Here is a 15,441-nt window from a genome sequence, read left to right as displayed (position 1 = left end):
GGATGCTCTCGATGCTCTCATTTTCTGAGTTGTGCTTTTAAGTCGGAATGTGAAAACAACATGGACACTCCAAAGATGTGAATCGATCACTCAGGCATGGCACCGAAATCTGCGTTCGGATTCGGTTCTAGTACATACCGGTTACATAGGTACCGGTGCCATATTGGTACCGGGTTTCGGTACCCAACCCTAGTGGCAAGGAACCAAAACTCCATCTGTGACAGAAATGGAGAAAAACCTTGGGAGAAACCAGGCTCAGTCAGGGGGGCCAGTTCTCCTCTGGCCAGACAAAACCAGCATGGTGTGGTTTAATTCCAGGCTGCAACTCAAGTTAGATTGTGCAGAGGACTTGTCTGGCTCTTGTGGTCTTGTGCTGATGGCTGTCTAGTTGATAGTCTTCGCAGGGGATCTGTCTATAGGGCTCATCTAGTTGACATGGTCTCTGCTGACATTCAGGGATGTAGAGGTCGTCTCTAGGTGCTGATCCACCATCTGATCTGGATACAGACTGGATCTGGTGGCTACGGTGACCTCGGAATAAGAATGAAACAGACTAATATTAGCATAGATGCAAATCGTCTTACAATGTATCAAGTACAATGGGTGTTATGGGAAGTGTTCCCGGTTCCAGTTGACCTAATTAGGCAGCCTAACAATCCTTTAACAGATTTGAATTATAGATATGTGATGTTGTGTGTTATGTGTGTGGCCTGGTTAAAGAGATAGGTCTTTAATCTAGATTTAAACTGACAGAGTGTGTCTGCCTCCCGAACAACACTAGGTAGATTGTTCCAGAGTTTGGGCGCTAAATAGGAAAAGGATCTGCTTCCCATAGTTGATTTTGATATGCTAGGTATTATCAAATGGCCAGAGTTTTGAGATCACAGCGGACGTGAAGGACAATAATGTGATAAGAGCATGCTCAAGTATTGAGGAGCTAAACCATTCAGGGCTTTATAAGTAATTAGCAAGATTTTAAAATTTATTCGATGTTAAATAGGGAGCCAGTACAGTGTTGACAGAACCAGGCTAATATGGCCATACTTCCTGGTTCTAGTAAGAACTCTAGCTGCTGCTGCATTTTGGACCAGCTGGAGTTTGTTTATTAAGCACACAGAGCAACCACCCAATAAAGCATTGCAGTGATCTAACCTTAAGGTCATGAACGCATGAATTAACATTTCTGCATTTGACATTGAAAGCATAGGTCATAATTTAGATATATTTTTAAGATGGAAAAATTTTACAAATGCTAGAAGCGTGGTTTTCAAAGGAAAGATTGCTATCAAATAGCACACCCAGGTTCCTAACTGTTGGTGAAAAATTAACAGAGCAGCCATCAAGTGTTAGACAGTGTTCTAGGTTATTGCATGCGGTGGTTTTTGGTCCGATAATTAACACCTCTGTTTTGTTTTTGTTTTTTTCTCAGAATTTAGCAGTAGGAACTTACTAGTCATCCAGTTTTTATATCAACTTTGCATTCTGTTAGTTTTGCGAATTGGTATGTTTCATCTGGCCGCAAAGAAATATAGAGCTGGGTATCATCAGCATAACAGTGGAAGCTAACACCATGTTGGCATGTAAAGCATGAAAAGCAAGGGCCCTAGTACTTAGCCTTGTGGTACTCCATACTGCACATGTGATCGATATGATAGCTTTTCATTCACTGCTACGATTTGATGATGGTCAGATAGTTATGATTTAAACCATGCCAATACAATTCCACTAATGCCAACATAATTTTGTAGTCTACTCAAAAGAATATTGTAATCAATAGTGTCGAACGCAGCGCTAAGATCCAGTAGCACTAATAGAGAGCTACAACCACGATCAGATGATGAGAGCAGTCTCAGTACTATGATACGGTCTAAATCCTGACTGGAAATCCTCACAGATACCATTTTTTCTCCAAGAAGGAACATAGCTGAGAGGATACTGCCTTTACTAGTATATTTGACAGAAAAGGGAGATTTGAGATTGGTCTCTAATTAACTAATTCTCTAGGAACGAGTTGTGTTTTTTTTTTTAAATGAGAGGCTTAATAATAGCCAGTTTGAAGGTTTTTGGGACTTATCCTAATGACACTGACAAATTAACAATATTCAGAATAGGGTCTATGGCTTCTGGGAGCACCTATTTTAGTAGCTTAGATGGTATAGGGTCTTACATACACGTTTTTGGTTTAGATGATTTAACAAGTTTATACAATTCTTCCTCTCCTATAGCAGAGAATGAGTGGAACTGTTCCTCATATGAAACCAATATGAATACAACAAATACATTTCTCAGAACTTGGTACATATGTTTTAATCTAGATTTAAAAATATATATATATTTCTTTATTTTGACCACACTTACTTGCCATTGTCCCATTTACAAGAGTGGCAAACATATTGTAACCACGAACCATAGTCATATAGGATAAACTATGTTATACATGATATACCATCTATGTTTCATGTATGTCACAGTTTTGGGAGTGAATTCTTTATTCCATTGACATAGGAAATTGTCTCGTGTGTTTATAGCAGTTGTCGCTCTCTAAACTTTGGAGTGTGCAAGTTGCCAATAATTGTAATTTTTGTAGTTCAAATGGCTGTTGATTAATCTTTTCACACTGATCTCCAGAGGCTGAGAAGAGTGAGGACACAGCAGGTGGTGGATGGCAGGTAGCCCTACAACGCAACTACAGCCAGGACTGCAGCTTCAAGGACAACATGTACCATGTGGGAGAATATGTTTATGTAGAACCCACAAAACCAAACCTGCAGCCGCACATCGTCTGCATAGAGCGCCTCTGGCAAGATGATGCAGGTATTGCATTCATAAAACCTTAAATTGATGCTGTCAACGTGAGTTAGGCATATATATTGTTCCTTAACACTGTTGATTGAGAATATAAAGTACCATTCAAAATTTTGGGGTCAGTAAGATTTTGGGGTCAAAACAATTGAACAGTTTTATTCAGCAAAAATGCAAATTTTGAAGAAGAAAAAAATTATAATAATTTTGGATCAAAAGTGCCCGTTAAGACTTTCACATTGTTACAGAAAAATTATGTTCTTTTGAACTTTCTATTCATCAAAGAATATTAGAGCATATTAGAACATTCAGCATATTAGAATGATTTTTGAAGGATCATGTGACAATGAAGACTGGAGTAATGATGCTGAAAATTCAGCTTTGCCTTCACAGGAATAAATTATATTTCAAAATAATATCAAATAGAAAACAGTTGTTTTAAATTGTAATAATATTTCACAATATTAATATTTTACTGTATTTGTAATGAAATTAATGCAGCCTTCAAAAACATACCGACCCCAAACTTTTGAACATTAGTGTAGCTGTTAAACTATGTGTATGTATTTTTTCATGAAGGAGAGAACTGGCTTTATGGCTGCTGGTTCTATAGACCCAACGAAACATTTCATCTCGCCACACGCAAATTTCTTGAGAAAGAAGCTTTCAAAAGTGACTATTACAACAAAATTCCTGTCAGTAAAATACTGGGCAAATGTGTCGTCATGTTTGTGAAGGTAATGTCAATCAGCAATGATTCCAAAACAATCTCATTAAACAAAACATATTTTTGCATTACTAAACAAAACATTAAATTAAACTAAAAACATTATATCTTTCTGTTCTGATAAAAATTCTGATTGCAGGAGTATTTCAAGCTTCAGCCTGACAGCTTCAGACCTGAAGATGTTTTTGTCTGCGAGACTCGTTATTCTGCGAAAACCAAGTCCTTCAAAAAGATCAAGATGTGGACGATGCCCTTGAGCTCAGTAAAGTTCGTCCTACGTGAAGTGCCGTTGCCTGTGGTTCGTGTGGCCTCCATGTTTGCACCCAAGCAGGACAGTGAGAAGCCTCCTGAGGTGGCAGAGGATGGCAAAGCTGTACCATCTATTATTGATAAAGTATGACATTTATTGCTATATATTGAATATATATACATATGTTTCCTCACCATCAATCTGTGTCTTCAGGAGAGGGAGGATGTTACCACGGAGGTCAGTAATGGAGAGCCAGGTTGCCAGTACTATGAACAGCTCTGCTACAACGACATGTGGCTGAAAGTGGGAGACTGTGTCTATATCCGCTCTCATGGGCTCGTACGCAACCACGTGGGCAGGTAGGGGACCAATGACGAGTCGCTGTGTTGTTCATATTGTGGCGCTTTGAAAAGTACAGAAGGGCACTATACAAGTAGTTAAAGGGTACATTTGCCCAAAAATGAAAATTCTGTCATCTACTCACCCTTGTGTCGTTCCAAACCCATAAGAATTTTGTTTATCTTCAAAGCACAAATGAATCTGAACTTCCATTCCATTAAAACTCGGATTAAACTGCTCGATTCATATGTATTACTTTTACAAATTTTTGGGAGCTTTTAGAAGCATCAACGTTTTGGTGGAATGGAATTTCAATACAAGGACAAAAAAATGTATCAGGTTTCATAAAAAATATCACAAATAACTTCATTTGTGTTTCGTAGCTTAACTAAAGTCTCATGGGTTTGGAATGACATGATGGTAAGTAATTGATGACAGAACTGTCCTTTCAATATGACTTGTAGGGCTGCACAATTCATCAAATTTTTAATCGCGATTACAATTATGGATGCCACAATTACGTAATCGTTCAAAGCGGCAATTAATCGTTCAAAGTCCACTTATGTTATTCTGCACGCTTAAGATGCGTTTTTTTTCATTCTACTTGTTATCTTAAGGGTTTTTCCCATTATTTTAATTTTAGTTTTAGTATAACATTATAATACCATTCATATTTTTACTTTTTTATAATTCAAAGAAGAAACCAATCCGATGTATAGTTGACATTTGAGGCATTTTCAGTTAGAGTGTTTTCAGCTTGTTTATTTTCATATAAAAATACGGCGTGAAGTTGCATCAAACAGTGGTATAAACATCATTCAATGTAAACTGTGATAATCGTAATTAATAATCGCAATTACAATTTCAAGGGAATAATCGACAATTATGATTTTTGTCATGATCGTGCAGCCCTATCTTCTGAAGTCTTGGACATCACCTTTGGTTACAAAATACGCAAGAACCAACAATGTGTCGTGTCACTGATGTTACCAAACTCGATGTGACACAACATAAGTGTTTTTTTTTTGTTTGGGTGAACAGACTTTTTAACACTGCATACGGAACCCTCTTGGTTCTTTTATCTCTGTCTGTACACACTGTAGCCATAAGCAGTGGCGTCGCTAGGGATTGCACTCTGTCCCCCTTTTCCCCCCGGTAGCGACGCCCCTGCCAAATCTCATTTACCACTTCCTAACATGTCCATAACATATCATCAAGACCAGAAAACTGTCTCCACCAGAACGCATTTGTGATTTATGACAGTCTCCTCATATATGAATGGGTTTGTGTTGTAACAGGATAGAGAAGATGTGGGTGCGAGATGGAGCCGCCTACTTTTTCGGCCCCATCTTCATCCATCCCGAGGAGACTGAGCATGAACCTACTAAGATGTTCTACAAGAAGGAAGTTTTCCTCAGTAACCTGGAAGAAACCTGCCCTATGACCTGTATTGGAGGTAACGTTAAGTTACATTACAACTGTATTGTTGAGTGGTTACAAATACATTGACTGAAGAACATTGACTCCAGACAGAATGCCACTGAGTTATTTACATTGAAAGGACTGTTATTAAATGAAGTGATTTGTTAGTTCTCCTGATTAAATCTTATCACCATGTCTTCTCCCACATCTGGACTGTTTTTGTTTTTTTTCCTCAGGGAAGTGTACAGTGTCTTCTTTCAAAGATTTTTTGTCATGCCGGCCAACTGAAATGCCGGAGGAGGATGTGTTGCTGTGTGAGAGCCGCTACATCGAGAGCGAGAAGCAAATGAAGAAGTTTAAAGGGCTGAAACGTTTCTCTCTGTCTGCCAAAGTAGTTGAGGATGAAATCTATTACTTTCGGTCAGTTGCTTCATTCTTGTTGACTACTGAAGTAATCCAAATAAAAAAAGAATAATAATAATTGATGTACGTAAGAAACAGACTTTAGTGTATAGCAATGAAAGCTGATGATCTCAACATGGATTGCTCATTTCTGTCCTAAAATTGGACATTGGACTCATGCTTTTGGTTATCTCTGTCAGAAAGCTCATAGTGCCTCAGAAGGAGCCGTCTCCACTGCTGGATAAGAAGATCAAGGAGTTGGAGGCCAAGTTTGCAGACATGACGGATGAAGAGCTGGAGGACTTGGGTGATGATGATGGGGACGGCTCTGATGCTCACTGCATGCCGCAGCTTCAGACTCAGCTGACCAGTGACATGGACATGCTGCATTATGCTCCCCTGCAGGTCTGCAGTATGCTGTTGTTAAAGGAAAATCATTGTTTGACCTTGTTGATTTAGACTTGGAAAACCACTGATCTCAGAAGGGTCTGATCTTGTAGAAGTTGTCATTGTAACTGGCTGTATTATCTGATAATCATTAGTCTTGAAGAGCAAGACTTCTCACTGCATAATGTCTGGTCTATTTTGGCGCTTATTCTTGTCAAAAACTGCCAACTTGAGACACGTAAACTGTCCAGCCACAGTTTGTCTTTTTTTTTTTTTAAGTGACATCGAGGTGCTACAGTAAAACATGAAAAAACAAAGATTTAAAAAGAGTAATGTTTTGTGAATAGTGTCGATTTACCATTGTTTAATTGAGTTTTCACAGGCGGAAATACACTATTGATAAGGGACTTTTTTTGCCACAAAATTTTGCCGAAATTTTACTGATGTGACTGCACCTTTATATCATTCTAAACCTGAATGACTTTCTTTCTTCTATAGAACACAAAATAAGTTTTATTGAAGAATATTGGTAACCAAACATTTTTGGTGACCACTGACTTCCATTTTATAGACAAAAAAGATGCCTTTTGCATTCCTCAAAGTCGTACAGGTTTGAGGATGAGTAAATGATGACAAAATCCTCATTTGTGTGTGAACTATCCCTTTAAGTCTTTATTTTTGAAATGTTACTACTTTATTCTCAAAATCTCAGGGCTTTTTTTATTGTCATTTTAATGTGGCACTAAAACAGCTTTGTTCATCTGAAATCAATTATTGCGCAATAACAGCCCGGCTTGCCGAAAAGTAGTAGCTCAAATCTACTGACTAGTTCTTCCGTGGAAACAGTCATCATAGCAACTTGCTATGTTGTAAAGCTGCCTTCCCTAATCCTGTCAATCATATTAAAACTTGGACTTTCGAAAAGTTCTTGCCAATTTTGTGCAATCCTATGACCCCACCGAGGATAAGTGGTTTGGAGGATGGATGGATGAATCAAAAGTACCATGAGCAGCCTTTATGCATGCTGTCTAAGGCCAAGACTATATGAACAGTATCTGATTTTCTCCACAGTCCACACCAAAGTCTATTAAGGGTCTGTCAAAGAAGGAGGGGGCAAAGAGGAAGATCAACATGAGTGGGTACATCCTCTTCAGCAGTGAAATGAGAGCAGTCATCAAGGCCCAGCACCCTGACTTCTCCTTTGGAGAACTCAGTCGACTGGTGGGCACAGAGTGGAGGAACCTTGAGGCCACTAAGAAAGCTGAGTACGAAGGTGAAGTGTTGAATTTTGCTGTTCATCACAAATGAAATTTGCCTGGAAATCATCTGTGGCCACTGATGCATGGGATACAGTGTCTCCAGGTTCTCCATGAAGCATTAAATTGTTTTTATCTTTTGCCATTCTTTCGTTTTGTTACTGTTAACTATTAAAAAAGTGTTTTGTTCATTGAAATAAAGCTGAAATAAATATAAAAAATGTATAGATGAAAAATTTATATGAAAATGATGCCTTGACAACTAACTAAAAATAAGTTTCAATTGAAGCACTAAAATTACTAAAACTGAAATAAAGCTAAATATAAATAGTTTTAATACTAAAATAACACTGGACAAACCTGGAGAAGAACAAAGTAGTAGAACAAAGTGTACTTAACTTGGTGAGGTTCCTGCTTCCATTGCAGAGATGATAGACGATTTTTTTCAGGCCCAGAACCACTTTTCTTCATTGGAAATGCGTTGATAAGGGCCAGAGTAACCACAGTTCTGGTGCCCTGTTAGTGGAAAAGGGTGTGTGTGTGTGTGTGTGTGTTTGTGTGCTGGGTTTCATATTTCATTGTGAATGATAAATCAGCTGTCATGCTCTAAATGTAGTTTTCTTTTTACATGTAGTGCACGAATTCATTCTCGTAACTGCATGATATACTGATGCATGCATATGTTGTGTCGCCACCTTCCTCTTCCTCCAAAGGCATGATGGGTAGTTACAGGCCACCCATGCAGCCCTTTCAGGGGCCTGTCGATGGCATGATTAACATGGCCGGCATGCCTCCACATCCCATGGGGGTGCCTACCTTACCCCTCTACTCCATGTGGGGTATGCCTAGCATGCCATATTTGGGTAAGGACCACTTCACAACCACACGTCCCCACTTGCAGTTGCTTCCTGTCTGCCTCTCCAGTTCTAACAAGAGGGGCTACCTGTTCCATAGGCTCAGGGGCTCAAATGTCTGCCCTGGCCTTGACTAAACCAACTGAAGAGACTCCCGAGGTTCTGTAGAGGAATAGTTCATGCAAAAATGACAATTCTGTCATCATTTACTCACCCTTATGTCTTTCCAAATCGGTATGGCTTTCTTTCATTCATAGAACACAAAATTAGATGTTTTGATAACACTTTACAGTAAGGTTTTGTTTGTTAAAGGCGGGGCATAGAGGAGAAACAATAATGTACAGTATGTGGAAAATCATGTGTTTTTTGAACCTTAAACCGCATTTCATTTCATTACACCAAATACACCAAATAATGTTCTTTTTAGCAGCATCATATGACCCCTTTAAAGGCATAGTTCACTCCAAAATTAAAATTATGTCATTATTTACTCACCCTCAGGTTGTTTCAAAACTGTACACACTGAACACAGAAGAAGATATTTTGAAGAATATATGTAACCAAACAGTTGGCAGTAGCCATTGACTTCCTTAGTATGGAAAAAAGGGGAAAGTAAATGGAGTGCATCAGCTGTTTGGTTACCAACATTCTTCAAAATATCTTCTTTTGTGTTCAACAGAAGAAAAAAATTCATACAGGCTTGGAACAACTTGAGGGTAATGCTGACAAAATTTTCATTTTGGGTGAACTACCCCTCTAACTACATAAATTAGCATGAACTTACATTAATTAACATGAACAATACTTCTACAACATTTAATAATATTAGTTCTTGTTAATTTCAGCATTTTATAATACATTTTTAAGATCAACAGTGGTAACATTAGTCAGTTGCACTAGTTAATGCACTGTGAACTAACATGAACATGAGGATTTTTTTTTATATTAGAATCTTAATCTTTTTTTATTAACTAACTTCAACAAAGGTTTATAAATGCGGTAAAATATATATTGCTCATTGTTATTCATGTTAGGTAATGTATTGACTTATGTTATCAAATGAGACCATATTGTAAAGTGTTACCACATTATTAAATGTTACCGTTATTTTAAAGAATTTTCAAGCTCTTTTCCATATAACGATAGCAATAGTGACTAGGGACAGCTAAGCTTCAAAAAGATACAAAACACACTTTCACTGCATCTGAATATGCCTACTTCCCTACTATGTAGATCTTAGTCACGTTAGACACCATATTGAATTTTACTTGGCTGACAACGAGGCTGGGAGGGACAGACTTACAGTTTTTACGATGGCACGCACTGTATAAAGGTCCTAGATCATGTCATTGTCACAACATACAATATTCAAAACTGTTTTATGGAGTTTCTGTCTACTAATTTTTTTTTTCTTCAGCTGAACAATTGCCATGTTGTTAAACAACAGCACAATAAATTAAACACACTGAAGTTTTATCCCTCACAGCATCTTTTCATTCCAGTGAAATATAACGGTACCTTGACTAAGGGCTATAATAAGCAAAAAGCAGTATGTGAAAAGATTAGTACGCCTGAATTCATAGTATTCATAAATCAGTAGGTGAAAACTTTACTGCTGTACTATCCCATGGGGCCACTGGAATGGAATCATGTATGTATCATGTATGGCAGAAATAGGATGCAATTGATTATAGGGCACATGACAGTGACAACTTGCATTCATACTACACACACACATGCTACATATAGAACATATTTTTTGAACGGTCAGTTTTTAACCAAATGTAGTATCTACTCAGACTGTATGTGATTTTGGATGCAAAAATGAGTGCATTTGACTTGTGTGATGCATTTCAAGTCTTCTATAGCCGTATATAGTAGTTTTGTGTGAGGAACATTATTCAATGAAAATCAGTGTTTAGTTGATTGGTGCCATCAATAACAAACCTGACACAAAACAAATCATTTAGTGAACAACAACTTCAATTTCAATCTTTTAAAAACACAGTTAACATATAACTTCAGAAAGCTCACAATATTACAAATAAGTCACATGGACTACTTTTATAGTAGATTTTTGGAGCTTGACAAGCCCTCGTCACTATAGGATTTTGTTGTATGGAAAAGAGCAGCATGAACATTTCTCTCAATTTCTCCTTTTGCTTGATTTAGGATAAAGACTCCAGATGTCTACATTTCTGTGGATTACACATAAGCATACTATCTATATACATAGATAAACGTGAACATAAAGAGCTCAAGGTATCAGTTTACTTTGAAAGTCTCTTATTCGCAGTGTATGCTGTATGTTTCACAGGTGTGAATGGAATGGCCCCAGGTTCTACAGGAAGCACTTACGGGACTCAGGTAATGCTGATTTTGAAGGGTTACACATTTATAACAGTTACATTAACATTTAAATGTTTATTTAGTTTTATCTTAAAAAAAAAACACTAGAGTGGCTTTAGCTGCTGGGGCACAAAAGTAAAAGGGAGACCAACTATTTTTCATTTCTGTGCTTTGTAATACTCCAAGGTCCTCTAAATCTTTGTGTTTTTCTAGATGGGTGTGATGAACTCAGGCCAGCAGGTCCCGCCACCCTACCCAGGACAGGGGCAGGTTGGGCAGCCTGCTCTGCATCAACCCTCCACCCCCATATTTGTGGCTCCTCCACCCAAACCCCAGCGACTGCTCCATTCAGAGGCTTACCTGAGATACATAGAAGGACTCAGTGCTGAGTCCACTACTGTCAGCAAATGGGACCAAACACTCTCTGGTGAGTAAGATGGCAGATTTATGTTATGTTAGTGGTCGACTGGCATGGATTTTGTCCATAACCAATACAGTTCCTTAGAGAGCTATATATATTATACATTTACATTTACAACTAAAGAGCAACAGTATGTAAGTGATGTGTTGTCTAAAGAGTGACTAGAATGATAGAATAGAAAAGGAATAGAGAACGCTAGAGTTAGAGGGTCAATTTTTTAATATAATAAATAGAGAATGCTAGTGGGGTTTAAATTTGTTAATAAATAATTATTATTATATATTATCACTGTGATAATTTTACTGCTGTAAATATTCTTCTAAGATTCTTTGATTAATAAATAGTTTGAAGAACAGCATTTATTTGAAATAGATTTTTTTGTACCATCAATAAATGTTTTACTGTTTTTTTAAATGGTGGTTTGTGTTACACAGTATTTACTCAGAATTTAAACATTTTAGAAAACCATTACTAGTATTAGAAAAATGTGTATTATCTACTAACGAGTCTGTCCTTAGATTTTGGAACTGATGTTAGGGTAACACCAGCAAATGGCCAAATGTTGTGCTTGTGTGTCACTTCAGCTCGCAGGAAAAATGTCCGGCTCACAAAAGAGCAGGAGAGCCGTCTGCCCTCTCACTGGCTGAAGAGTAAGGGCGCTCACAAGACCATGGCTGATGCTCTGTGGCGACTTCGGGACCTAATGCTACGAGACACACTAAACATTCAACAGACCTATAACATCCAAAACCACTGAAGCATTCCTCCTCATTCTCACCCGACAAGACGAGCTGTTCTTAGTGTTTAAATGTGATTGAATAACGTCCTGTTTAGGGTTTTGTAATGCTAAATATTTTCTGTTGGCTTTATTAGTGTTGATGTTTCTTAATAGCACTTTCGATTGGCTGATTTTTCTATGTTGGCTATTACATGTTCTTAGACCAATTTAAACATTTTCATAAAATGTTGAACTTTAAAGTGTTGACCTTAATGTTTGTGCATTGTAATCTGGGACAGGGGTAAGTTAGGATTGTTATGAGAGAATGGCCGTTTTTTGGGTCTTGGTTCATGGTATATGACATTGAGTTAATACACCTATTTTTCATAGCATCCCTGTTGTATTAGCTAAAATCATTTTGGAATGGACATCATCTGTCTATTGTTTCAATAAACTAACAGTGATGGGACATAATTGTTTTTGTATGTCTATAAAAACGTGTGTGTGTGTGTATATATACTTTTCAAAAGATTTTTTTTTTTTTAAAGAAGATTTATGCTCACCAAGGCTGCATTTGTTTAACAGTAAAAGCAGTTATATTATTAAATATTATTATATTATGATATTATATTATTACAGTTTAAAATGTTTCTATTTTAAACTGAAATAGTTTGTAATAATTTGATACTTTAAAATGTAATTTATTGCTGTGATGTTAAAGCTATATTTTCAGCATCATTACTTCATTCTCAGTGTCACATGATTCTTCATAAATCCTTCTAATATTATGATTTGCTGCTCAAGAAATATTTCTTATTATCAATGTTGAAAGCAGTTGTGCTGCTTTAATTGTTTATGGAAACTTACTTTTGGATGACTAGAAAGTTCACAAGAACAACATATATTTGAAATAGAAATATTTTGTAACATGATTAATGTTTTTTCTGTCACTTTTTATCCGTTTATGACCTTGCTGGATGTAATTATACATTTTATCCCCATTTACTCCACAAACTTTTAAGTGTATCATAGCAGGAAAAGTATCTATGTACTTGCTCCTTTGAAAGGTTGGTTCAATCCATAGATATGTACAGGTAGATTCCTCATTCGTAAAGCGGCCCATAGAAACAGTCGCTAATGAGGCATCTACCTGTACATATCTATGGTTCAGTCACTGGCCGCCATGTTGGTGACGTCACTCCGGAGGGAATGAATGAAGCGTCATCCTTCAGGAGCCGTTTCTGCAGCGCGAGGCCTCACTGCACGCGCAAACACGTTCGTTAGACAGGACTAATTACACTCATTAATCTCTAAAACACAACATATAAACACAAGACCATGTGGAGCGGCGGAGCGGTGAGTTTCGTGCTGGCGTCGTGTGTTTTCTGCGCGTCGGTGTGTGCGGACGGGCTGGTGAATGAGGACGTGAAGCGCACGCTGGATCTGAGCTCGCACCTCGCGAAGATCACGGCGGAGATTCAGCTCGCGAATCACGGAGCCGCGCGCGTCAGCAGCTTGACGCTCGCACTGGAGGCCGAGCTCGCGCCGCACCTTGCCTTCATCGGTGCATCTGTGAGTAAATTAAATATTAAATCCATTTGCGACTTTGACCTGTAGATAAAGCTAGCTAGCTATCACTTAAGACTGTTTGACTCTATTTTACATTGTGCTGTAACGTTTCCCGTGCACAATTTACTCATTCGGATTAGTTTGTGCTTATTTAATTATGATACATTATTTCTGAACCGTATTTTTTTTTAGCATAGACACAATAGATAGTGCAACCTGTAGCCTGAGCTAGCTACATAATTCTGCTAAATTTGCACAGATTTTTTTGACGAACACTTAGTCAGCATAGTTAAGATGTAATGCTGGTTCAAATCAATACTTTAAATGCATTATGATATGATGCACTTAGCGTTATTGAGGTGTTTTATGTAGTAGTTAGCATTAGCGGTGGGTGTGCAGCGCACTTCCGCTTCGCTCTGTCAGTGCCAGCGTGACACGTAAGCTCTGGATGCACAATTCACTTCCGTGCTCATCTCTACTCTACTGCAGTATTATACAAAAGCACGTATCCAGAGTCATTTGGCTTTCTTGCTTTTAATAAAAACGTTGGTTTCTCCTGCTTAAAAGTGTACATAATCAGCTTTTTGACAGGCACTGAATCAAGCGCTCAGTTGCAGGCAGCTGACTTTGACCTGTAGACAAAGGGCTTGTATTTAAGCCTAAACATAATCTAGGGTTATGGATGGATTTGCCCTGGTTTTCTTACTTTAGAATGCATATTAAGAAATTGTTCTGGTTTTAAGGCAAGTTTTTATCTTCACCAGGTAAAGGGGGAGGAAGAGGAGGACGAAAGCCTGGAGCTGAAAGAGACAACTCTCCATGGCCAAAGGTAAACACTGGGAGGAAACTATTAGTATTAGACTGTTCAATGTGGCAAAAAAAATTGATTTGAATTAGGGCTGCACGATAATGGTTAAACTGGTAATCACATTTATTTTGCTCAAAAATGATCAATCGTGGTTAGGAATTACGATTGTTCATTTCACAGTTGCTCTCATTTCATCAGAATTAACATAAGCACGGTTTAAGAGAACTTCATTATTATATTTTTCATATATTAACACACTCTACTAGTGGGCAATCGATAAATACATTTTTTTTTAAATTATTATTATCAGCAGCGTTTTTCTGTTCTGCTGGTAGGTGTTCATGAGTGCGGCATTTATTTAGATTTTCAACATTCGCTGCATGGGCATTATATCCTGTATAAAAACATCATGTACTGTATGCATGACGGTCTGTGTGTGCAAAAGATCCACGCTGTGTGAACTGGATGTGGACAGGAGGGTTCAGCTGTCACTGGACACACATGAAACTATGCTGCACTACATCCAGTTTCCAGTTATCATGTTCACTGTTATCTATATGTAAAATTAGCATTGTCTAGTATTTATTAGAGCCCGACCGATATATCGGTTGCCGATATTATCGGCCGATATGAGCCTGTCGCCGATATATCGGTATCGACTAATATGCCGCCGATATGAAATTTTTTTTACGAACATATAACGCAGATAAAATGCTTGAAATGGTGTAATTACTTAGTTTGTCCAGCAGAGTCAAAGTTCAGTATTATAGTGTAAGAATGACAACATATCCACGTGTTCTAGTCTACTAAAATTATAATCAAAAAAATTAGCATTGTCTAGTATTTATTAGAGCCCGACCGATATATCGTTTGCCGATATTATCGGCCGATATGAGCCTGTCGCCGATATATCGGTATCGACTAATATGCCGCCGATATGAAATTTTTTTTACGAACATATAACGCAGATAAAATGCTTGAAATGGTGTAATTACTTAGTTTGTCCAGCAGAGCACGCTCCATTGTTTGCTGCTGGCGACCTGGATGAAACGCTTAAAGGCAGAGTAAGTGATTTCTGGTAGCCAATGTTGATATTTGAAATCACTAAAACAAACACCCCCCTACCCCAAAAGGGTA

At 37.8% G+C, this 15,441-nt stretch overlaps 2 protein-coding genes across 2 annotated transcripts in view; both read left to right on the top strand.

Annotated features, from left to right (window-relative positions):
• Positions 1–12,389, top strand: part of LOC107744848 (protein polybromo-1-like) — a 26,770-nt gene extending 14,381 nt beyond the window's left edge. The window contains exons 18-29 of the mRNA XM_016558670.1: positions 2,629–2,814; positions 3,382–3,539; positions 3,669–3,923; positions 3,993–4,138; positions 5,417–5,574; positions 5,777–5,960; positions 6,143–6,347; positions 7,401–7,602; positions 8,299–8,448; positions 10,757–10,806; positions 11,002–11,215; positions 11,794–12,389. Coding sequence (XP_016414156.1) covers positions 2,629–2,814; positions 3,382–3,539; positions 3,669–3,923; positions 3,993–4,138; positions 5,417–5,574; positions 5,777–5,960; positions 6,143–6,347; positions 7,401–7,602; positions 8,299–8,448; positions 10,757–10,806; positions 11,002–11,215; positions 11,794–11,966 — 2,081 coding nt within the window. The 3' untranslated portion in view covers positions 11,967–12,389. The remainder of the gene's footprint in view (positions 1–2,628; positions 2,815–3,381; positions 3,540–3,668; positions 3,924–3,992; positions 4,139–5,416; positions 5,575–5,776; positions 5,961–6,142; positions 6,348–7,400; positions 7,603–8,298; positions 8,449–10,756; positions 10,807–11,001; positions 11,216–11,793) is intronic.
• A 721-nt stretch (positions 12,390–13,110) lies between these two features.
• Positions 13,111–15,441, top strand: part of LOC107744844 (dolichyl-diphosphooligosaccharide--protein glycosyltransferase subunit 1-like) — an 8,091-nt gene continuing 5,760 nt past the window's right edge. Inside the window, exons 1-2 of the mRNA XM_016558667.1 lie at positions 13,111–13,499; positions 14,261–14,325. Coding sequence (XP_016414153.1) covers positions 13,266–13,499; positions 14,261–14,325 — 299 coding nt within the window. The 5' untranslated portion in view covers positions 13,111–13,265. The remainder of the gene's footprint in view (positions 13,500–14,260; positions 14,326–15,441) is intronic.

This window comes from Sinocyclocheilus rhinocerous, unplaced genomic scaffold, assembly GCF_001515625.1.
Source record: "Sinocyclocheilus rhinocerous isolate Xijiao unplaced genomic scaffold, SAMN03320098_v1.1 scaffold3911, whole genome shotgun sequence".
Lineage (NCBI taxonomy): Eukaryota > Metazoa > Chordata > Actinopteri > Cypriniformes > Cyprinidae > Sinocyclocheilus > Sinocyclocheilus rhinocerous.
Note: the sequence above shows the minus strand (reverse complement) of the source record. Positions and strands in the feature narration are given on the sequence as shown.